General features: G+C 44.8%; 1 protein-coding gene across 1 annotated transcript in view; it reads left to right on the forward strand.

Annotated features, from left to right (window-relative positions):
- The window catches only part of ncanb (neurocan b), a 251,579-nt gene that overhangs the window by 157,774 nt on the left and 69,413 nt on the right, over window positions 1-24,392 (forward strand). Inside the window, exon 13 of the mRNA XM_079505412.1 lies at window positions 14,533-14,649. Within this exon, the coding sequence (XP_079361538.1) occupies window positions 14,533-14,649 (117 nt within the window). The remainder of the gene's footprint in view (window positions 1-14,532; window positions 14,650-24,392) is intronic.

Below are 24,392 nucleotides of genomic sequence, written 5' to 3' on the forward strand. Positions count from 1 at the left end.
CCGCTGCAATCGGTGTATGAATGAGTGTGTGAATGGGTGAATGTAATGCACAATCTATGTAAAGCGTCTTGGATAAAGGCTCTATATAAATGCATCATTTACCATTTTATTTACCATTTAGATAAAACGTTTCGGTCATGGACCTTCCTCAGGCATCCTCAGGCATATATGCCTGAGGATGCCTTCTTTATTGAGCAAGTGAAGATGGTGTGAAGGTTCTTATGTTTTATCTATACAGTATGTCTGCTCTACCAACGCACCCATCCCTAAGCTGAAAACCAGTTGTGCAAAATACTTTTTACCTGTCATTTTAAATTAAAAGCCATCCAGCCATTTACTAGGTTTTGACCTGTAGTCTTGTTTTGGTTTTTTGTTATTTTCGGTACAGCCGGTACATTCCCTGAGGGTGAATAGATGCCTTTTTCTTATTTATTTTCTCCTGTGTGGCATGGACAGAGACATCGAGCTGACAGGCAGGATGTTGTCAGAAGAAACATAATCCTGTCTGTCGTGCCACTGTGAATAGGAGCCACTGACCTGGTGTTATATGGGAAAACAGTAGAATGGAGCATTGAGAGCCTATCGGATTATGCAGAGACATTCTGCTTCCCTTCCCTGATAGACTATTTCAACACTCTGTCTATCAGGCTGCCCTGTCCCCTTTGGAGGATAAAGAAGGGAGACCAACTACATAGCGGTGCAGTTTTTCAAACTGGCACCTTTGTGTCACAGCACAGCGAGCATCCGAGCTGCCTTTTTTCTCCCTGAATGAGGTGGATGTAGGAATTATTATTATCTGAAACTGTCTTTTCTTGCTGAGGAAATAGAGGGGTATTATGCATGCAGTATGCTCTGAGATATTTGAATAGCAGACGTGTATATGAGATATTAGTCTTGCATTTCCATTCTCCATTCTCATTCTGCCTTTGCCGTCCACCTGTGTCTGTCAGATGGATCTGGCACATGGACAAAAAAGCCCCCGCCTGCCACCCAAGTTAACTGTGAAACGTATGAATTCAAAACGAGGTTTTTCTAGTTGTGGAGGAGAGGCGACGGAAAGCAGGATTGGACACAGCTGGGGGTTTTCGGGCTGCCAGACTGGCTGGGTGACTGCATCCCCCTCTTCCTCACTCAGGCTCAGAGGAAGGGAGCAGAGCACCAACCGCATCCATCCAACAGCAGTCACAACGCATCATGTAGTTACCAGCCTGCAGTGGGTGGACTGGTGGGTGGGTGGCTGGGATGCTATGCATGGTATGCTATGCTGGTGGCTATGCATGTCAGCATGTCAGACACACACCCCCAGCATGTGTGTGCAGGGAGGGGAGAGTCACAGGAAGCAACAGAAGTGGACGAATTTAGAGGCAAGGATGGTCACAGTATGAAATAAATTTGATTGAAGCGATTACAGTCAGATACTGTATAAATTAATGGGAGTCACATTGATGTAACAAAATGCTTGCTAATGCTTGAAGATCAAGGCATATTAAAGGAAGTTACAAGATACGATGGGGGAAGGAAGAGTTTTAGGGAGGACGAGCTCGGCTCCCCGAATACACCAGAGGTTTCCTTCCTAGGGGGGCGTCTTGTGGAGGTCAAACGATATGGGAGGATGTGCTGCACCTCTGCTGAGTATTAAACAGGCCTCTGTGGACCTTCAACCCTCTGGCTGCTTCTCCTGTTAGTGCTGCTGTCAGAACTGCAGAACCTCTTCTGGGGGCATCGGAGCATGCAGGAGGGTTCCCATCGGTGTGTGTGCATGACCGGCCGACCACAACTACAGTACTGTAGATACTCATTCATTTCTGTTTGCCCTGCATTAGTTACAAGATACTGTAAGTAAACGAACAAACAAAAGCCACGGTAAAGAGTATAAAGTGTATAAAGAGTATAAAGAGTTGCTGCAGTAAGTTGCCATTCCGACAGCTTGGATAATACAATTCATTTAGAACGATGGTGGCCACCGCGAGTACAGCTCTAGCAATCCTCCTCGGTCTCGCCTTGCAGGCCTGGTACAGGCTATAGGCATGTCTCTGCTCTCCGTTCCTCTCCAGGCTAATGTGGTGTGACGCCAAGCCCACAAGGTGCTCACTGGGAGGCAATCATCTACGTTTTGCTGTCTCAGGCATCTGGCACTGTAGCTAATTTCAAGTGTCATGCTTTTCAAAAAGGTGTGTGTGGGTGCGTGCGTGGTTGTGTGTGTACAAGTGTGCCTCCCTGCGCGACGCGTGTGCCTGCAGGTGGGTAGTAGACAGTATTATGAGAAGTTTCCTGTGCATGTAAAGGGAGAAAAACAAGAGAGAATGTTATGCAGTGTGACAGAGGTTAAGGCAAACAGGAGCTTGCAGCTTCGCCACGATGAGAGCTCTGTACAGAAAATACACTACGCAAGGTTCTCCCAAAGGAGTCTATCCCACATGGTTTGTGATTTGCTGCATTCTTTATTCAATCTGCCCTGGAGTGCTCTAAGAACACGGCTATTTGAGAAGTAGGAGATTAACATCCAGCCTGGATGTTGATGGTTATATTGTTGGAGCATAGCTTTGTTCTCATAGCCCAAATCCACAAATCCTGTTGTCTCGACAACAGGATTTGACAAATATTGATAGCATGTACTCTGCCCTTTTTAGAGGACAGACTTCTGGTCTGCATAAGAGAATCCACTAAATCATCATCATACTATAATTCAGTCAATGTCTTGTCTGAATGTCTGTCAGAAACACCGCCATATCTCCTCAGCGCCTGCACCAATCGCTCCCACTTTTCACACAGGCATTGACCATAATAATATGGAGGTCTTAACGAAGCCCTTTTTCCAATTTAACAAATTATAAATTAATAATGAATTTATTAGTGAATTAAAAATGCGAAAAACGCACCCAGGGCGCAGTACCCCCCACGGCCACAAGGGGGGGGGGGATTTCTCACAACGGGTAAGGGCTAGTGTCTATAATTATTATAAAACCTGTTTTCTGGTTTCAATATGTTCCCCTAATAAACTACATAATTATGCAGGATTGCATAGTAACAATGTACAGCACTAGTTCTCAACATGGAGTCTGGTGACCCCCAGGGGTTGAGAGGGTTCCAGGCTGTCTCCACCTAATTAAATGACTGACAGTTAGGAACCAAATTGACGTGTGGCCTTGTGGGTCTGTAACTCTGAGTGTACATTTGTATAAGATGTTCCTGTCTGGAGAAAGGAAAACAGTGGCCATTGTAATTATACTGTACTGGTGTTACTGAATTAAAGTGAAGGAATTGGATTACAGATACGTAGGTCTGGGAACATAGTGGTATACTTGTCAAAGCAAATACCATCACATGCCTGACAAGGGTTGGAAATGACGACGATAGTGTAATCAAGAAGACTGTATTATTGATTATTTTCTTAAGTAGCGCATAATGTAATCTAATCCGGTTACATCAGACCCATACCCACAGACTGAAGTAGAGCTGCCACCCCATGTGCACACGGACCCCCCCCACACACACACGCACATAGCAGTGGAAGAAGTGCTCATATTTGTTTTTAATTAAGTACGTTTTTACTTAACGCCCGTTAGTTGCTTTGCACGTGTGCACATGTATATTCATATTGTACGTGTGCGTTGGCACATGCAGGTCAGTGTTTGATCAGACGGACAGAAATAGCTGCTTTCTCCCCCTGCCGCGGCCATTCATCCTACTTTGTCAGACCGTAGTCTATACTGCAGCCTGATGGAGCCTGTGCAGTAATCAGGCTGCAGCACCTGCTCCATCCACAGGCCTCTCTCCGGGGAGCACCTGACCCCACGTTCTCATCAACTCTGCTCCATCCACAGGCCTCCCTCCGGGGAGCACCTGACCCCACGTTCTCATCAACTCACTCTGGAAGTGAAATACCGCACAAACCCGGAAAGTAGCAGATGTACAAGCTCACGGCTGAGCTTGTAGATCTCCTATTTTCAGCATGCGACGCCTAACATAACGGATGTTCTTTCAGTAGCGGCGTTACTAGTATGACTGGACTGGACTGTACTGATGAGACATGTCATCGCTACACTGCGAAAGTGGATGTTAATTATTTACGGGTCTGTTTATATACCCTCTCAGAGTTGGTCCCCACTCCTTATCCAATCCCACATACAGTACACATGCATTTATTTCTGATCCCATTACTATATTACAAGCAGTGATCACTATTAGTACAGCACTCATTATGGAGCAGTTAGGGGTTAAGCGTCTTGCTTATGGACACTTCGACACATGGACCGGGACACAAACCACCTTTTGTTTCCCGGGCGGCCCCTCTCTCTATCCACTCAGCTACAGCCGCCCCTGTAAACTGAATTTTAAATGAACACTCGGATTTGCAGCGTGCCCAGGTCTACGCCGGTCTCTATATTCAACTGGGGTCTCTGAAGAAGTTACATTCAGAGTGAATGGCTATCAGGGTTACAATATACCCACCGCAGCACCATAATATGAAGGTTTTGGGGAGCTCTTTTCGTTTTTTTACTTGGCTACAGATGGCTGCTGTCAATTGAAGGGGGAGGAGCCTTCACTAATGCACCATGGGGACTGGTGTACATTGTCCAAATGGATTCTCAAATCTGTTGAAATTATAGCATTGGGAACCAACTGTTCCTAAGCTATTTGTTGATTCATATGTTTCCATAGCGTGAGGCAGCTTGATATACAAGTACACCCCCTGGACTTGACACAGTATGTAGCAGAGACTTACCTACAACCCTTGATTCTGAGTGCCAAGCAAGGAGGCTTTGGTACGTTTTTTATAGTCTTTGGTATGGCTCAGCTGGGGATTGAACCCCGACCTCCCAGTCTCAGTGTGGACACTCTAACCACAATGCCAAGGCCACTGAGCTGGTAATTATAGCATGGCACTACAAGTAAACGGCTCTTGGCTGATGACCCTTTATTGTATATTGGGATTTGGGGGTCTTACATCGGCAGGAGAGTGGAGAGAAATAAATTATAAAGAGGACATGTCTGACCTTTTTCTTTTACTCCCTCCATTTGGACTTTCTTTACCTCACTGTCCCTTTCTCCCTACTCTCCCAACTCTCCCTTTTCGCCTCTATTTCAAAGAGAACTGTACACCTCAGTAAATCAATTGTATTGCACTGAACTGAGATTGCATCGGCATCCATGCAACTCCACATTGTGACAGAAGAGAAGCGCTATCTATATTTCATCAGAAATAGGTTTCATATTTCCCTGGGTGTGCATTCATCTCGACCTGGCAGTAATTGTAGCTTCATCATGAGTGAGTGAGTTGTCTGTCAAGGGACACGGTGATACATGGATCGTGTGCCTGCCCACGCGTCTGTCTGTCTTCCTCTGTTTCAGTCCGCCCAGCCTGCCATGAAGATAAGATGGAAACTTGGACCAATATACACCTAATGATGCGCTGGAAAGAAAAAGACCTGCATGGGTCAAACAGAGTTTGAACTTCAAAACGATGCCAGAATCCATTTCTCAGCAATTAGACTCTTAGTGGGTGCACGGCTCTGGATGAGTTCAAATCAAGCACAAGCGATCACTTAATTAAAGTCCAGGTTGTTGTATTTGTTTGGCACAAATGCATTTCAGCAGTCTGATGCAGTCTGATGCAGTCTGATTCAGTCTGATTCAGTCTGATGCAGTCTGATGCAGTCTGATTCATCGAAATGCTGACAGGGTTTGCAAATTATATGTATTTGATTTGAACTGGATGGGTGTGCAATAATCACAACAAGTTTAGATAATCACGGGGCGACTGTGGCCCCGTGATTATCTGTGGCTCAGGAGGTAGAGCAGGTCGTCCAATGATCCATGGGTCGGCGGTTCGAATCCCGGCTCCTCCTGTCTACATGTCGAAGTGTCCTTGGGCAAGACACTGAACCCCAAATTGCTCCCGATGTGCTGGTTGGTCCTTGCATTGGCTTCCGCCGCAATCGGTGTATGAATGGGTGAATGTAATGCACAATCTATGTAAAGCGCCTTGGATAAAGGCGCTATATAAATGCACCATTTACCATTTACCATTTACCATATTATAGAGGCTTAGTATCGGCCATTATTTTCTTTTTACAATTGCCATACAAATTACTGGTGTATTCAAGTGTGAATTAAAACATGAAATAGGGCAAATCTAGAATAGAATCCTCCAATTTCACTGATTGATTGGCACCAAGCAAAATAAACATCCACAATTTGTCGTTGCATTTTTTCAACCAAAAAAATAATAATAACACACACACACACACACACACACACACACACACACACACACACACACATCCCTGCAGGGGAGAGAAAAGGGCAACAGCTGAGTCACTTATACACTTACAGCACAGAAACTATTAAGGAGCCTCTTAAAACTAGACTTACTGGGGGTGCTTCCGTGATTATAGTGGGTAATGTGTTCCATATTGTAATGGCCCTGAACATTACAGATCTGCATACTGCATTTGTTCACAATTCTGACACCGACGTATATCAGCACAAGGCTTGTTTTGCAGACATCATCATCCATTGTCAATGGATGAAAGGGGGCACATTTTATACCTTTTTAGAGAATGTGTCATTATTGCTGCTTCTTTGGGCATTTTGCAGTGTTATTCTGCATCCACACTGGCAGATGCAAATAATTATACACAGTGGGCTACACAGCGTATTTGTGGCTTTGTATTTTTATAGATGAAGTTGAAACTCAACTTTTGTGTAGCTTTGTACAGTAGCTGTTTTGGCAGCAGCTGCACACGTCGGATGTATCTTTGTATCTTCACGTCGCTGGCTTCCATTGAAAATGAATGGTAGACTGGATCTTTGTATCTACCCGCGTGAACGCAGCATTGCTTGGTACAGGGGGTCACTTATCAGGGGCATGGATACTTCTGGCAAAGAAGTTGACAATGAAATCCCGAATAATACTTTGTGTCTTGTATTGTTCACATTTCCACCAAATGAATGCATGTGGCACACACATATTATCAAAGCAATTCAAAGGTACAGTAGACTGGCCTGACTCCTGTAAATACTGTACAGTCAGGTATTCTCTCTCTCTCTCTTTCTCTCTCTCTCTCTCTCTCTCTCTCTCTCTCTCTCTCTCTCTCTCTCTCTCTCTCTCTCTCTCTCTCTCTCTCTCTCTCTCTCTCTCTCTCTCTTGCCCTTGCCATAAAAGGTGCTTAATGGATCCCAAGTGTGGCGGGCACACACTGGTGCCAGGAGCTGAGAACACCTTAGTTACCACAGTAACTAACTCAACGATCCTCGTTCCGAAACTCCTGTGAAAAAAATACAACCTACATTTAATGTGTCTGCAGACCTATACAGCAATCCCTGCCACATCATTATCAGGGGTCTTGAGTACTTCTGGTGGATATTCCTGTACAGCTATGGTGTGCATGTAAAAACACACTGCGGTGTCACATTCCTCATGATCTCATGTCAGAACACCATTACAGTCATAGTGATACAGAAGAAGACAATAATCATGCCAGTGTATATTACCTTCGTGAAAGATTTCCCATAGCGAGTGTGCACACTGCTTCAATGAATTTGAGCGAATGCCAGAGCAAGCCCTGGTGTTGCTAGGCAGCTTCATTGAGCACATAACTGAGTTGGCGGTGCTTGGAATTCCGAACTCGTATGAATTTGGTGGCTGTTGTGTGTATTACTTTTGTCCTCAGAACTTTCTTCAGATCGGCCATCCGAAAAGAGTTGTGTTGGACTGTATGTAAGGCCCTTAAGAAGTCTCCATCTTTGATCTCCAATTATTACATGAGAGCTGATTTGTTTTAGAAAATTAACCATCAGTCATGGTATTTAAATGAGTAGTGGTTTGAAGCATCAACATCTTCATTTTCGCAAGATATAAAAAGATCCTTAGCTGTCCTTGGAATACAATTATTCTATGGTGGATGATCCTGTCACAGATTATCTTGTAGCTGGCATCAAAGGTTGGCTCATTTCTGGAGAAAAAACCCAATACAAACGTAATCCTACTATGTGTAGAAATGTCTGTCCGACCGTGTGTGTGTGTGTGTGTGTGTGTGTGTGTGTGTGTGTGTGTGTGTGTGTGTGTGTGTGTGCGTGTGCGTGTGCGTGTGCGTGTGTGCGTGTGTGTGTGCGCGCGCGTGCGCGCGCGCGCGCGACGTGCGTCTGTAGTTCACAGATCTCGAGAACTGTCCTACCTACCATGCGCGTCGCCGACAACCCTCGAGTGCCGCGCCCAGCATCGATTTGGTCGGATAGGCGGTTGTCCAGAACCACCGAACTACCCATATATAGGCATATATGGAGATCCAGTTGTCCAAAACTGCCGATCTGACCACTATGCTCATCCGCAAAAAGAATGTGACCTGATGGTCAAGATTTAATTCATCCCCTGAGCAAGCTCAATTGTAAAAATGTCAGCACTACCTTTGTTACCAGGAAGTAAATATTTCCTTTGATTTGTACATCCAGATCCATGAATCTAAGGCAGTTAATAGAGAAATAGTTTGTTTGTTCCCTATACCCAACGTGATGTACAATTCTCATTGATCTTTTTTAATGGTTGTATCATTGATTTATAAGCATTCCCCCTATACCTCCACAGCACAGTAAGTCAAATACGACAATACAAAATATTGTTGCTGTCAGGCAGAAACCTCTTAGAGCTTGTAGATCTGCTACTTTAGCTATTTTGAATTTGAATCCAGAAAGGTAACAGTTTTGAACATAACCTTGAATTTACATACAAAATAAACAGTTTTGTAATGTAATAGAGTGCACCCAGTTCAGTGCTCAGCCGGTTGAACAAATTGTTGCCTATATTGCTAATAGCTTGAATTGCTAATCTAGTTGAAGGGGTTTGAGTGAGGATGCATTCAGAGTCAGACCAGCAGCAAGGAGGGAGTTGCAATAGTATGGTACTGAGGCTAACCGAGGCTCTCTCTGAACATACGTTTATGTATGTTATGTACGTATGTTTAGTTATTGTGCACAATGTGAATATTTCCCTTCTGACAGCGACTGTTGTATCGTGCCTGTCATTATGGGTTTTATGCAGTCATCTGCAGAGCTGTAATAGCAGTGTGTGCTTCGTTGGGCATTTTAACGATGTTACATTAAAGTTTAAGAGAGCAGCTTTAGCAGAAGCCAGGTGATGGCTTATCACACTGTTGGAGGGGAACAGTGGAGAGACAGAGGCGTGATCTCTGTCTCAGCGAAACTATTACAGGGTTCAGTAACTGAGGGTAGCAGCCTGGTGAATGCTGTGTGCAACGTGTGTACTGCAAGTGCTTTGTGTGTGTGAGACATATAACGTGTGTGTGTGCGTGTGCGTGTGCGTGCGTGCGTGCGTGCGTGCGTGCGTGCGTGCGTGCGTGCGTGCGTGCGTGCGTGTGTGCGTGCGTGAGTGAACTTTCAACAAGTTTCATTTTTGGGGAGTTGTCTGCCTGACTGGTAAGCTGACCCTTCAGCTTTATGCTTTCATACTCGGACACTTCACACTTCACACTCCACTCTGAAATCCTCTTATGGTCTATCATAAATCCCATTCTTGTTTCAAGTACAACAGTCGACATGTTGTAACAGTAAGACCATCTTACCCCTGGGGACCAGACACGAATCTGCCGGTGAAAAAAAAAAATGCCCTCAGCGGATTTATAGTCTGCCACGCGAGGCTGTAGCATCTATTGACCAGAAGGCTTAACTTAAGATGATAAAGAAAGATATGGTTCGCACACTAGATGATGCTCCAAAACTTCTATGTTTTATTAATGGTTCCTTTTACACCATGGACGTGACATTTCCAGGCTCTCGGCTCTTCATCAGACTTAAGATGACCCTCAGTAGGAAACTGTTACTTTTCAGGTTGCATTTCCAAAGTAGCAAAAGTAGCACAACGTTTCGAATCTTGCGAATCTGCTACTTTTGATGATTTTGTGACACTGTGTAGTGTGATCAAGTATAGGGCGTTAGTTCCCGGAAAAATAACAAAACACGAGGGACAGAATAGGGTCAGCACTGCAACGTCCCGTCACGTCACATGTTGCTGTCTGGTCAAACAACGTCCCCAGACAGCCGTCAACCCATTTGACCTCACAGGTATGAGACAGCTTTCCTCTCTCCAATCTCGCTATCAAATACAGGCTTGAAAAACTTCATATAAAACCTTCACTGGATCATGCTGTCCTGATCTCCTCTGAGGTTAAATGTGCCATTTAATTTGTCCCAGTCTTTCTGTCTGTTTCTGTTTCTTGTCACATACTGTTTGTGTGCGTGTGCGTGCGTGCGTGCGTGCGTGCGTGCGTGCGTGCGTGCGTGCGTGCGTGCGTGCGTGCGTGCGTGCGTGCGTGCGTCAAACTTTTAATCCCTTTTCCCTCACTGTTACACTCTCTTCCTCCTATACTCTCTCTCCTCTGTCCCCAGTTCCTGTCAGCACACACACACACACACACACACACACACACACACACACACACACACACACACACACACACACACACACACACACACACACACACACACACACACACACACACAGTCATGGAATGGAATGGAGGAGGAGACCTATTTTAAGGGCAGTGTGTAATTAATCATAACCCGGCAGCTAGCTTTAAGAGAGGGGGAGGTATGATGTCTCCCTCACTGCCTGAGTCCCTCGCTGACGCACACACACACGCGCACAACACACACGCACACGCACACACACAAATACACCGCCTACCACAGGAACAACCAATTTGTTACCCCAAGGAGTAACACTAAGCTTAATTTAAATGCGACCTAACCAGCCATTGTATACTCTGAATTTCTTTCTGAATGTCACCTGTTACCAGTGCACCATGCGGAGACAATGTGAGTGCATGCGTGTGTGAATACAGTTCTTGCCTCAAGTGTGCTTGCATGCATGTGCTACACACTGGTAAACATACACATATGTGTATGTTTGCACAGAATTGCACTTGTCTACAATATCCATAATGATTGTCCCCGTTCTGCATCCTCTACATATTGTCGAAGCGCTAAGTCAGCGATCTGTTCCCTGCAGACAGATGGTGAAGAACACAGCCTCATTTGTGTGTAATAAGTCGTTACTAATTGTCTGTGGGTTGGATCAATGTCCCATTCTTCTACAGTAGGCTTTCTATGACCCCTCAGTCTGTGTTAACATGGACAGCATTAACACCATTCATCAAAGCTTGTGGAAGGTAGATGAGGAAAACGTTCATCTCAGCTCATTTTTGACTCACTTTTCTTCTGGGTCTGCTTGAATCATGTCAATAAAATGTCCCCTTTTTGTTTCACACATGGGGAAAGGGAGCATGTGGCCCCAGCTATACATTTGCTGAAAACCGAGCATAGACACACGCATGCAAGCATCCAGGGCATCACGCAGACAAACACATGCACGGTTGCACGCGCGCACACACACACAAACACACGCACGAACGATTCACTGCTGTTAGTCTTATGTGCGATTTATACTTAGCCACGTGACAGTGTTGCGTGCTGAACATAGCAGATCTACAAGCTCTACAATCCAATTAGACGCCAAAGGTGTGCCGCATTGTGACATATTTGCGGCACCATCATTATAAATGGAGCATAAATTAAGCTTTAATAACCTGACCTGAGATGTCCTCACATTACTCTCCGTTCAGTTTATTAGGTGTTACAGTAAGTGTTCTTCCACTTTAGTGGGTATAACTATATGCTGCATGATTATTGTTTTGCTGCGTTAGCTTGACTCCCATGAACACACATTATTATTATATACAGTAGCTCTACAGCTCACCTAAACCATGACAAACTGCAGCTGTTGAGACATACATATCGTCTATGTCGGGTGGAAACCTCATACTGTATGTCCAAAACTGTTTCAGGATTCAAATTCAAAAAGGCCAAAAGTAGCAGATCGTCCGGCTCAAAGTGCGTGTGTAGATACTAGATATGCTACTATTGATGATTTTGTGTGACGCTGTAGTATGATCATCAGGTAGGGCGTTCATTTACGAAAAAACACAAAATATGGACATGGAGGTTTCTGTCCGACAATATGCTCTGGATGGAGACTGTTTGTTTTGGATGGATGGATGGATGGTTGGATGGTTGGATGGATGGATGGATGGATGGATGGATGGATGAAAGCTACAGTGAGAGAGAAACAAAGTTTTTCTCCACTTAATTCCCTGACCTGATACGCTCCGTGACACTCATAATAATGATAATCATTAACCACGAAAGCAGCACACTTCTTCACGTATATGTAGGCTACACAACGAAACCCTCAGTGTTCATTTACCAATTTGTAACTCCCATTAATAACGGGTCCGCTTTGTTGTTGTTGTTGTTTCTTTTACGATAGCATCTCTGGTGCTTTGATGTGTCTTCAAAGGCAGCCCGGCCTGGGTTCCGTCTTCTTCCTGTCCAGTGAATCAATAGCACAGCACTGCTCTCACCGCGTTGCGAGCTTGTCGATCGGCTATTTTCGTTACACAGCACTGGCATGAAACGAAGCATCAATCAGACATGATATATCATGGGTCCAAGACATGTCCAGGTTTTAATACATATGGAAGCAGAGGAAACTGCAGCGAACACATGCACACGCCAGGTGGCAAGGAAACTTTGCTGGATACGAACTCAATAAGGGCCGATTCATACTCCTATTTTACCGCTGTTTCGGCGCTGTAGTGCCGAAATGATTTCGGCTTGTCAGAAATTTTCAGTAGCACCGAAGAGCCGACTTTAGGACGGTACCCGCCCCCCCGAACCTCAAATGACGTCACATTGTAGGCTCTACAGAGCCGAACCGACTTTTATTCGGCTCTAAAATAGGAGTATGAATCGGCCCTAAGGAATTGCGGTTCTCATTAATGGCCTAGAAGGTGTAGAACAATTACCACTCCATTACAATGGGTATTCGACCTCACTTTTCACTTTATTTTATTACCTTAGTAATCATCGCCATAAATTCTTTATGCTTTCAGTCGCTAGTTTAAAGTTGTCTTTCAATTACCATGATATGCGTTTGGGTGAATTATGGTCCCATTCATTTTAAATTTGATGATAAAGTACGGTAGGCTTCTAGGACTTCTACAGGTTCTACTCAGTGAAGACCCTTTTAGCCGATAGCGTTCATAAAAATTCCAATTGTGGATTTTGCTACATTTTTAACAGCCTATGACAACACACGCACACACAGACATGCACATATCATCCCACACACAGATACCCGATAATTTGTATAGGCTTTAAGAGGAACTGAGCACCTTTATCTTTCTGCTCATAGATCATTAGAAGAGGCTGAGTGTTGGTATGGATAAGATGCGCTGCATGAGACGCCCTGTCAGATTGTGTCGGAGGCTGGAGTCCTATCAGAATTGGATAATAAAAAACACACTTAATCCAGACAGCTCCCTCCAGTACATCTCTGTACCTACGATAAGCGTAAAAGAGAACGACACCCATGTCCCGCTCTAACTGTCCTTGTCAAATACTCCTCCTCCTGCCATCCCATAGTAAAAATATAATAGGAACAATTATGACTTAATCTCCACCATCTTCACCCTCTATTCCTCCACCAATTTCTTTTTTCCTGAACTGCATGCCACACCGAAGTGAAATGTGTTTATTACCTTCTCCGCTATGCAGTAATGCGCCATAAGAAATAGGTGCCTGCCAGCGTGTCTGACTGGGCAATGATCAGCTAATTTATGAGCACCAAGGCTCATCAGTGGGTCGGTGGGCCCACGAGAGGCAGGGGGGGGTGAGGTGGCGCACTGTCCTTCGGCTGCCGAACATCACTCATGATAAACGGAGGTCTGCCAGACACCGACGGCAGCCAATCTGTCACTTTGTGGAAAGTCACTTGCAGACAGGGGCAGGTGGGCCGTCGTCCTCCCTCTGCGCACGCTCTCTCTTTCGTCTCTTCGCCGGTCTCAATTGTATGGACTAGAACTGGAAGCAGGTGCAAGCGGCTCGTGCCGCCACTTGACATATTACCACACCGTCTGTCAGAGCGTGTCAATGTCTTGAGGCTCTCCCTCCCTCTCTCTCACTTTATATTTAATGGCCAGCTCTTGTGTGCAATAAATAATGAATATGCATGTAATGTAAGCACACTCACCATGCCCTCTAAATGCTGTGTAACTTACACTTCTAACCACACACCGCTTGCCATCAATCAGAGTTTCAAGCGTTTATCGCTTGAAAATCAACAACAAAGCATATAAATTAGGCTTCATAACCATATACTCTCTACCCTCTGGAACGCTCTCCCCAAACACATCCGAGATGCCCCCTCACTTCCCACCTTCAAATCTGCACTGAAAACCCACCTGTTCACAATCGCATTTCCAAGCTGATGTGTTTTTAAAACGTTATATGCACTGTTTTATTGGTTTTATTCTTATAATTGTTTTTTTCTAATAAAGTTTTCTTGTTCCCCCCCTGGCCCCAACACATGTAAAGCGTCTTTGAGTGTCATGAAAAGCGCTATATAAATCCCAGATATTATTATTATTATTATTATACTCTTTCTTGTGGTTTCAGCAGAGGACAACCCCTGCCAGACCAACCCCTGCCTCCATGGGGGCAGCTGCCTGCAGGAGGGGGACGGTTACAGCTGCTACTGCCCACCGGGGTTCTCGGGAGAGAGCTGCGAGATCGGTGAGTCACCGCCGGGGCTGCGGTCAAACAGGGGGACCTCTGAGGTCAACAGCCAGCCACAGACACAGACACGCACGTCAGTGTGGCATAAGGGGAAGAGAGGAAAACATATGCTCACATACTGTAGCATTCGCCAGATTGTCGCTGTCGGGCCGAAACCTCTCTTCGGCTTTTTATGGGGTTTTTTTCCCCCCGTAAATTGTTAGTGCTCTGATTGATGACAGAGAGTGTCGCGCAAAAAAGTGAAAATAACCCATCTACGTCATATAAGTTATGAACATGTAAATTGTCTATTATTTTCACTATTTTTAAATGTATTTAAAATAATCAAGAAAATGGAATGGTTTGGGACGTACAAGGTTTCCACCCGACAGCTGTAAAGCATCAACTGTATAGTCTATCTGCATCTCAGCAGTGACGAGGACTATACACACATGGGAGGAATATTGGCATAACAGCTAAACTGGGGAGAAAATGAAAAAAAGATGAATGTATCTTTGTGTCAAATAGTCACAAAGACCTTAACTGTCAGGTCCAGTGACACTACTTTGAGCTGGGATCAAACTCAACAGCTGTGAAAGTGAAAAGGGAGAATTGTTATGGAACGTGTGAATACATAATGTCATCATATTGCCGTGGTGTAACGCGACCACTTGTGACAGAGAGCGCTGAGGTCTTGCTGCGCTCAATTCTCTGTGTGTGCGCGTGCGTGCGTGTCCCATGTGTGTGGCAGGCAGCTCATCGTTCCACTCAGCTGTGTGATATGATGAGAATGAGTGACTTAGACAAGGTGTGTGTGTGTGTGTGTGTGTGTGTGTGTGTGTGTGTGTGTGTGTGTGTGTGCGTGCGTGCGTGTGCGTGTGCGTGTGCGTGCGTGTGCGCGTGTGCGTGCGTGTGTGTGTGTGCGTGCAAGTGAGGACACAAGGACAGAGTGGCCACAGAAGAGCTGTGAGCTCAGTGAGGGGTGGAGCGGCTGATTAAAGTGTTAGAGCAGTGGCACATGTTGCCATGGATGAGGAAGTGCAGGACTCAGAGTAGACACTCATGTTGACACTTCAAACGACATCCCTGCGTGACAGAGAGGCAACAGAATCAGCAGCACAGGAAAGGACCATACGTTGTTGTTGTTTTTATCGCAAATTAACGCCCCACTTGATAACACACAGTACAGCGTCACAGAAAAGCATCAAAAGTAGCAGATCCACAGCTTGTAGAGCTGCTACTTTTGCTATTTTTGAATCCTGAAAAGTAACAGTTTTGGAACAAATGCGGTTTCCACCCGACAGAGACGATTTCAAGTGACTTTGTTCTTCAAATGACCTAATTTAACCATAGTAAATATTACATTGCGGACAATGTGGAGTTGCACTGTTGGAGAAGGAGAAATGTTATTTAGCCTTCAAACCCTGGTGTGCCTTTTTCTGGCACACGTCTTGGCAATATTTGACTAATCTCCTCTCCTGGCAAATTTAAAAGCCTATATAGCGAGTACAACCCAAAGATCATATGCAGTTTTTTTCGTATTATACTGCATATTTGATCTCTTGCACTGTTGTGATGAATGATGATAAACTCCTTCCAAAGATAGACAGTCGATGTTCCTGTGGAACTCATTGAGTGAGGCGTCAAGTGAGGCGTCCTGTCTCTGTTCTTTGCCTCAGCGTGAATGCATTAATGGTGCATATCGTTGGTTTCGGCTGGAAACCTTGCATGTTCAAAAAACATTCCTTTCCATGATAGTAGTGTGTATAACAGCTGATCCACGAGCTGATCTACATCGCAATGCGTTGTGAGCTTGTAGATGAGCTCTTTTCACCGCACTTTTGTCTTGTATGATGAAGTAAGTAGGGCATTCACTTACGAGAACATATAAAAAGCTGAAATATGGATTGGGGATACAAGGTTTCTGCCCGACAGCAACAATACTCATCCATGCAAACCACTGAATCAACCTGGGCTTCTCATATGGGTCGCAGCTAATGGAAAGGAGTCGGAGCAGAGGGCAAGGGTCAAGCCAGGAGATTTGTCCTGGATCTGATTGCAATAATCTTTAGTGCTTCCGTGCGAATGCTCATAATATTTCATGGTGTGCGTGTGTGCATGCGTGCGTGCGTGCGTGTGTGCATGCGTGCGACGTGCGTGCGTGTGCATTAATGTGAGTGTGTGCATGCATATGTATGTGCATGTGTGTCCATCTTTCAACGGGGCTGGTCGGTGGAAATCAATCAACCTTTTACAGTTGCATCAATAAATTGTGACAAACGTCTGGCATGTTGGCATGTTAACTACATAAATTAGACCTGGCTTCTAACGATCCATGTGACAATATATTTGCTTTGAGCACCATGCATATGTGTGTGACAGTCACATAAAACTCAATGATACTTAGAGGCAAATAGACCATATTATAACCTTTCTTCATAATGGCAGAAAAGTACTTCATTTGCCTTTTTTTCGATAAAGCCTCCGAACACGTGCATGTTGTTGTTTTGTAATATTAATTAACAGCCACAGGCAAGGAGGTTAATTGCACATGTAACTGCACATCCTTGAAGTCACATCCGCACTGATGGTGATAGTGACAGTTTTATGTCTGAGAACATAAGGGAAGGTATAAGCAAGGGAGGAACAGTATGACAAATGTGCGTCATGTTCTGCATGGCGCCTTCCTCACCTTCCTCATCATCGCCTCTCGTTTCACACCTGCGGCTCTCATGATCATCAGGCTGTCATTTATGTGCAGACGGTCCCCAACACTTGGCCTGGTTTACCCGAGACCTCTCCGCCTCTCCACCTACGCTGAATGAGTTTGGTTAAATAAATGATTCATTAGCACACCGTGTATGGTCACCGACACCGTAGCCCCATTATTGCCACTGAGGCACGTACGCCCTATATGCCCTGCACTGCCTCCTGCTCTCATTGTGAAATGATGATTTAGGCTAAATAGGGCAGCAGCTGCAACGTGGCTCGGAGGCAGGCTCCAGGACTGGGCTTGTGTCTGCAATTATTTGAGAAGGAGCGTTTAGGAGATCTGCATTATAGATGGGCAGAGTCTCTCCTCGGTCTAGCTCAAACATTTATGCGGGTGGCGGAGAGAGACAGAGACAGGGGTGGAGACTCTCCACGTGAGAGAGAGACCGAGAGAGAGAGAGAGAAAGAAAGACTTAATTATGCATGTGTAGTGACATCTAGAGACAGAGACAGGGGAGGAGAGTGATAGAGAGACAGAGACAGCGAGAGGGAGAGAGCCTTATGCATGTGTAGGGACATCTAGGAGACAGAGACAGGGGTGGAGAGTGAGAGAGAGACAGAGACAGCGAGAGAGATGCATATGTAGGGACATCTCGATGAAGACACAAAGCTGCTCTTGAACCCCATCTGTATATATAGAGCACCGTTTCCCAAACAGTGGGTCGGGACCCATTTGCGGGTCGCAAACACATTTATATGGCTCGCTTAATTTGTTTTGTTTCCTACATTTTGTTTTTAATTGCGACCGCAGGTCCCAGTTTACTATGAAACCGTGCATTTCCCGTCAGTCTGGAGGCGTGACGCCGGGACAACGCTCCACACGTCCCAAACTCTTCTCCCTTCTGGCTCCAAAACTGTGGAATGCACTCCCCGTTGCAGTCAGAACTGCAGCATCACTCCCAATCTTCCGCCGTAGTCTGAAAACCCACCTTTTCAGACTCCACCATGGCCCATAGCACTTACCCTACCCCCTTAGACAGCACTTTTTAGACTTAGATAGCATTTGATACAGACTTATAGCATTGTTATGTAGACAGCACAATAATTGCATTGTATGTAGTCATAGCACTTCATAGTATATATGTACAGCATAGTATAGTATATATGTATAGTTTATATGTACAGTGTCATTATATAGATATGTTCTAGCTACGTTCTTAGCTTACGCATGTTTCTTGATAAATGCTTTTTATATATGTGATGTATTCCCATGCTTTTGTTCTTGCTAAATGTAAGTCGCTCTGGATTAAGAACGTCTGCTAAATGCCTAAATTGTAAATTGTAAATTGTCAGGCATCGTAACATCACGTCTAGTCACCCACGTCTCCATATATGGTCATGGTCACACTAGATCGTGACATCACGTCTCCATATATGGTCACACATCGTGACATCACGTCTCCATATATGATCACACATATGTCAGTCTGACATCATCAAACAGTCTACACTCAAGACACGCTATATATGGCCATGGACCCTGGCCAATATGGCCATTAAGCCCATGGGAATGTCAGTATATGCCATATTGTGCCAGTCTCATGATAACCAGTGTGGTTGCCGCGACGCAAGTCACACTTCCAAATGAACCAAGTTGGTATAACACATGGATATCCATATGTGGAGCTGACTATCATCACCTGGATCTCCATATGTGGAGCTGACTATCATCACCTGGATCTCCATATATGAAGATCAACAACACTGACCTCATCAAACCCTGGATAGCCATACATGGTTTGACTAGATCTGCATATATGGAGCCGGCCAGCAACTCTGCTTCTCAACTGTGCCGTATTAAGAAGCTCTGTTGTTTCAGCGTGATCTCGGTCGCTTCTCGCCCTCATGCATCTTACTGGTTATTATAATTTCAAAAAAAATTCAAAAAACATTTTCAAAAAACATTTTCAAAAAACATTTCCAAAAAAGCTAAAGTTTTCATGAATTGATGGCAAAATTAAATGTTTTTCTTAAAATATCTTGAATAAATAAAAGACAAATCTAAGAAATTCCATAAATTAGAAAACAAATCTTTAAGAAGTAGTGAAAATAGCTGATCTACAAGTTCACAACGTGGTGCGAAGCGACGCGTTGTGAGCTTGTAGATCTGCTATTTTTGTTAATTTGGCTCCTGGAGGAATGTCTCATTTCTCCTTTGGGTCACAGGCTAAAAGGTCTGGCAACCACTGCTCTAGTAGAGTGTGTCTGTGATTGTCTTCTCATACCCACGCGTTTCCTTAACGAGCTTGCTGGGGAAACGATTATGAGCATCACTTCCTATTGTCATTCATTCCATTAATTTGAGTGATCCGTGTCAGTCAACAATAATGTGGGAACACGACCTGACATTCTAGTCTGTCTACTTACCCTCCAAGATCTCCCTCCACACAGCGGATTGAAATGAATGATCAATGCTTATTATCAAGCACTTAACGAGCAGCATTTAATCGCCATGCAAACGGGGTGGTTTCTACTCAAATACTGTACCGAAGTATTTTTACTATTAGTACTTCCTGTTATAAATACTCCACTACAATTATTTGTGACATATTGTGAGCTTGTGCACCTGCTATTGTGAATACCAGACTTTTACTTAAGGGAAAATATTCTTAACAGAGTATTTTTACATTCTTGTATTGATACGTTTAGGCTACTTGAGGGGGAACAAATAGTACTTCTTCCATCGCTGCCATGCAGAGATTCAGGTGTCATAGTACAGGCAGACTAATTCCTCGTGACACGCTGAATGCTTATAGAATTACAGTGACCCAGACACAAGAAAGTATACTGTACCACAGTAGTATGCAGATCATGTGCTGCATGTGTGTAATGTGATTTCAAGTATCTGGAGATAAAGCACCTAGTTTTACTAAAGTTTTGTCAGTTTCATGTTTCATGTTTCATTTTTAAAGGTTAGGTGACATCCTTGATTTCATTTGCATCTTTCTTTTTGTCCTCCGCTCCCCTTTCTTTATTAAAACGACATCTCATTTCTTTAGACAGCAGCGGAGTTCGAATGATCAATTTGGGGAGGAATAAAAAGCACATTAACCTGTCTCAGTCTATCGACTGCAGCATGGGTCGTCAACCCAATCACAGTGATTCTAAAAGGAGCAGAACTCTGGAAAATTAGTTGTGGTCGGGCTGCCGATTCGTTTGCTCTTCAGAAAAATGCCTCAGTCGCGACAGAAACTCAGCGCAGACTTAAACACTAAGGTTTTTGATATTGGTCGACTAAAGCTTGACTAAGACTAAACAATTTGACCAAATAGAACAAAAACTAAATGGTGTGTTATTCAAAATACTAAGACTAAATCAGAATTTGCTGTCAAAATGAACACCAGTGTTGTTTTTGGCAGCAATTTTTTATTTTAGTTTTAGTCATAGTCTTTTGAATCATTTTCATTTAGTTTTAGTCACATTTTAGTCACCTGGAATGTTTTAGTGTTAGTCTAGTTTTAATCGTAAGATTTTAGTCGACTACGGCTGATTTAGTTGACTAAAATCTTTTTTGGCGGGCCTTGATGCCGTCGTAATGACAGATTTCACACTTGCTGAAAATAGCAGATTTACAAGCTCACAATGCGTTGCACTGCGACGCGTTGTGAGCTTGTAGATCTGCTATTTTCAGCATGCAACCAAGTGTAAAATGACTCATACTGGATCTCTTGTCCACTAGTCCCTTCCTAACATTTTAGTCTAGTTTTTATTTGTTTACGAAATTGTCAGTATATTTAGTCATAGTTTTAGTCATCATGGCTTAGTTTTTATTTAGTTTTTATGTAGTTTTTGTCAGTGAACACTGATTCTGTGTGAGTCAGGAGAATGAAAGACAACAAAAGACCCGCACAGGGCTTTAATTCATACACAGGCAGCCAACACTGTCGTCCATATTCATCTGCAGTGCATGTTGTTCATAATTATTATTATGTGTTTAGGCCAGTTTATCAAAGGCAGCCTCCTTAATATAAGCATATGCTTGTCTTGCCGCTGTTGAAATCCAGAGTGTTCATTTAACTCTTCAATGTGTACAAATGTGAGCAAATGGTCCATGTGCTTACATTTTGTACATTCTCAGAGTTACACGTGGATAAGTGAACAGAGGAATGGCAGTGTGTGAGTGGACGTCGAACAGGCATAATGGTCCTCTTAAGAGGAAATGAGCTAGTGCCCACACTGTATCTCTCTCTCCATCGTTGTCTGTCGTCCCCACTATCCATCTATCTCTCGGAACGTCGTGGACCCCCAAACCCCTCCTTTCTGTGTCACTTGCGTGATAGATGACAATAGATAGCAGCGTGTTGCTACAGCAGTGTGGCATGGCAATTTGGCTGGCGTTACACGCTTCAGAGGCACTCTGCTCTGTTCGTGTTCCCTGTCATCCTCCACCCTCGCCGCCTCTGTGTTTCTCGGTATATACCGTACACTGCAACACGGTTGTTGATGATCGCACACGCAACATGCCTCACACATGCACGCATGGGTATACATGCAAGTATACTGCATAATATATTGTGTGTGTGTTTGTGCGCACGCACGCACGCACGCACGCACGCACGCACGCACGCACGCACGCACGCACGCACGCACGCACGCACGCACGCACGCACGCACGCACGCACGCACGCACGCACACACACACACACACACACACACACACTGACAGTCAGTCAGACATCTACAGGTGTTTTGAAGAACTCCCCAGGTCAATTTCAGCCAAATAAATTGAGTTGCAACTTTTGCAGCCTCAGTGCAGAGCGCTGTCCTCCAGTTCATTTTCTGCTCTGCAGGAAACATACCTGAATATCTTTAAACTTTTCCCTTTTTTTCCGTAGCCATTCCTTCTCCCCTCCTCACAGTGCTCTTTCTCAACCACCGTGATTACATTTTGAGTTCCCTCTTCCTCTCCACCAGCCTCCTCCCTCCTTCTCCTCCTCCTCTTCCCTTTCTTCTCCTTCACTTCTCATCCTTCCATTCCTCTGCTGTACTACTATATCTTCGCTGTCGTGCAGAAACCTCGTATCTCCACAGCTTTTCGGGTTTTCTTCATCAATTAATGCCATACTACTGTACTTGATCACACTATACTACAGTGTCACCCAAAAGTATCAAAAGAATAGCAGATCTACAAGCTGCGGCGCAAAGCGACACGTTTTGTGCTTGTATACCTGCTACCTTTTATACTTTTGAAATTGAATCCTGAAAAGGTTTCCACCTGACAGAGACAATATATTATTCTCTTTCCATTCCCATCTGACCCCCCCCCCCCCCCCCCCCCCCCCCCCCCCCCAACACCCTCCCTTTACTTCTATTTGACTCTCATTCTCTCCCCCTCTCCATGTCCCTCTGCCCCCCTTTTCCTTTATTACCCCTCCAGGTCCCTTCCTCTCCTGACTCCCTCTTGAATTTGCCTCTCTCCGCACCATTTCCTTCCCTTCCTCTTCCTCTTCCCTTCTCCCTCTTTCAGTCCTTCCCTCACTCCTCTCTCTTTCCTTTCTGTCCACCTTTCTCTCTCTCTCTCTCCCTTCCAGCATGTTGTTCTTTGGCACGGGAGGGCTGTATGGAAATGGCTCCGCAGTGCGGAGATTGGGAGGCTGAAAACAAGCCTAAAGCCCTCCAGCCCCTTTCCTCCTCCACTAATACATTTCATTTCCTTGCTCTCTCGCAACCCCTCACCTCTCCGCCTCGCTCACTCTCTGCTCACGTTTATCTCTCTCTCTCTCTCTCTCTATCTCTCTCTCTCTTCTCCATCAAGATATGCCCTGGCACATACTGTATGAACGCATGGGGGCTAAGGGGGCTTTAGTCCCCAGGCCCCGAAAGCTCCAGAGGGCCCCGGGGGCCCACAAGTGCCAATCAACCATCAATCACACTCAGCTTTTTTTTTTTCACTTTTTCTTTCACTGCAAACTGCGTGCGTGCGTGCGTGCGTGCGTGCGTGCGTGCGTGCGTGCGTGCGTGCGTGCGTGCGTGCGTGCGTGCGTGCGTGCGTGCGTGTGTGTGTGCGTGCGTGCATGCGTGCGCAAAACAATTTTTTTTTCATAGTTGACAAAAGATTTTTGTGAGATATGTTTCAAGTTAGAAAAATGTTCATGTTGGGGTTAGGTTTAGGATTAGAGATTTAGATGTTAGTTTAGATGTTCGGGGGTTATGCCTGATTTTAACGTAATTATGTGCTGGTGTTGCTTATGGATAGAAATTTCAAATGTCATTCATAAAATCGCCATCGTAAAAATGTTGATATCCTCACAAGTATAGTAACAGTTGTCGTGTGTGCGTGCGCGCCTGCGTGCCTGCGTGCGTGCGTGCCTGCGTGAGTGCCTGTGTGCGTGCCTGCGTGCGTGCGTGCCTGCCTGGCCTACGTATGCCATGTGTACTCTAGACTTTATGAAGTGCTAATGCATAAGTCATGTTTGAAGAGGCCTTGAGAAGTGCCCCCATAGGCTTTGTGCATTAACTGATGCGCCCAGAGGGAGCCTCTCTGTTGACATGGGTTCACATGATTGCACCTGAAAGATTCATGAAGCTCAGACTATTAATACCATTGGCCCCTAACCAACCCCACTGTTGTGACACACATCTAACCCACCCCACTGCTGTGACACACATCTAACTCACCCCACTGCTGTGAGTGACACACATCTAATAACCCACCCCACTGCTACAATTTACATTTTACAATTTAGGCATTTAGCAGATGCTCTTAATCCAGAGCGACTTACATTAAGCAATAACAAAAAGCATGGCACTGCTGTGACACACATCTACCCCACCCCACTGCTGTGAGTGACACACATCTAACGCACCCCACTGCTGTGACACACTGAGAAGATGATATTCCCCTTTCCGCCCAGCTTCCCTCCGCTACACATGGGTCAATTGTGTGCATATCTTAGAGTATATATATCAATAGAGACGGCACCCGGAGGAAACCCTGCGGCGAAATGGACATAGTGGCCAAATTTGGTTTTGCAGCTCGAGCCAGCGCT

The sequence above is a fragment of the Electrona antarctica genome, assembly GCF_951216825.1.
Source record: "Electrona antarctica genome assembly, chromosome: 7".
NCBI lineage: Eukaryota > Metazoa > Chordata > Actinopteri > Myctophiformes > Myctophidae > Electrona > Electrona antarctica.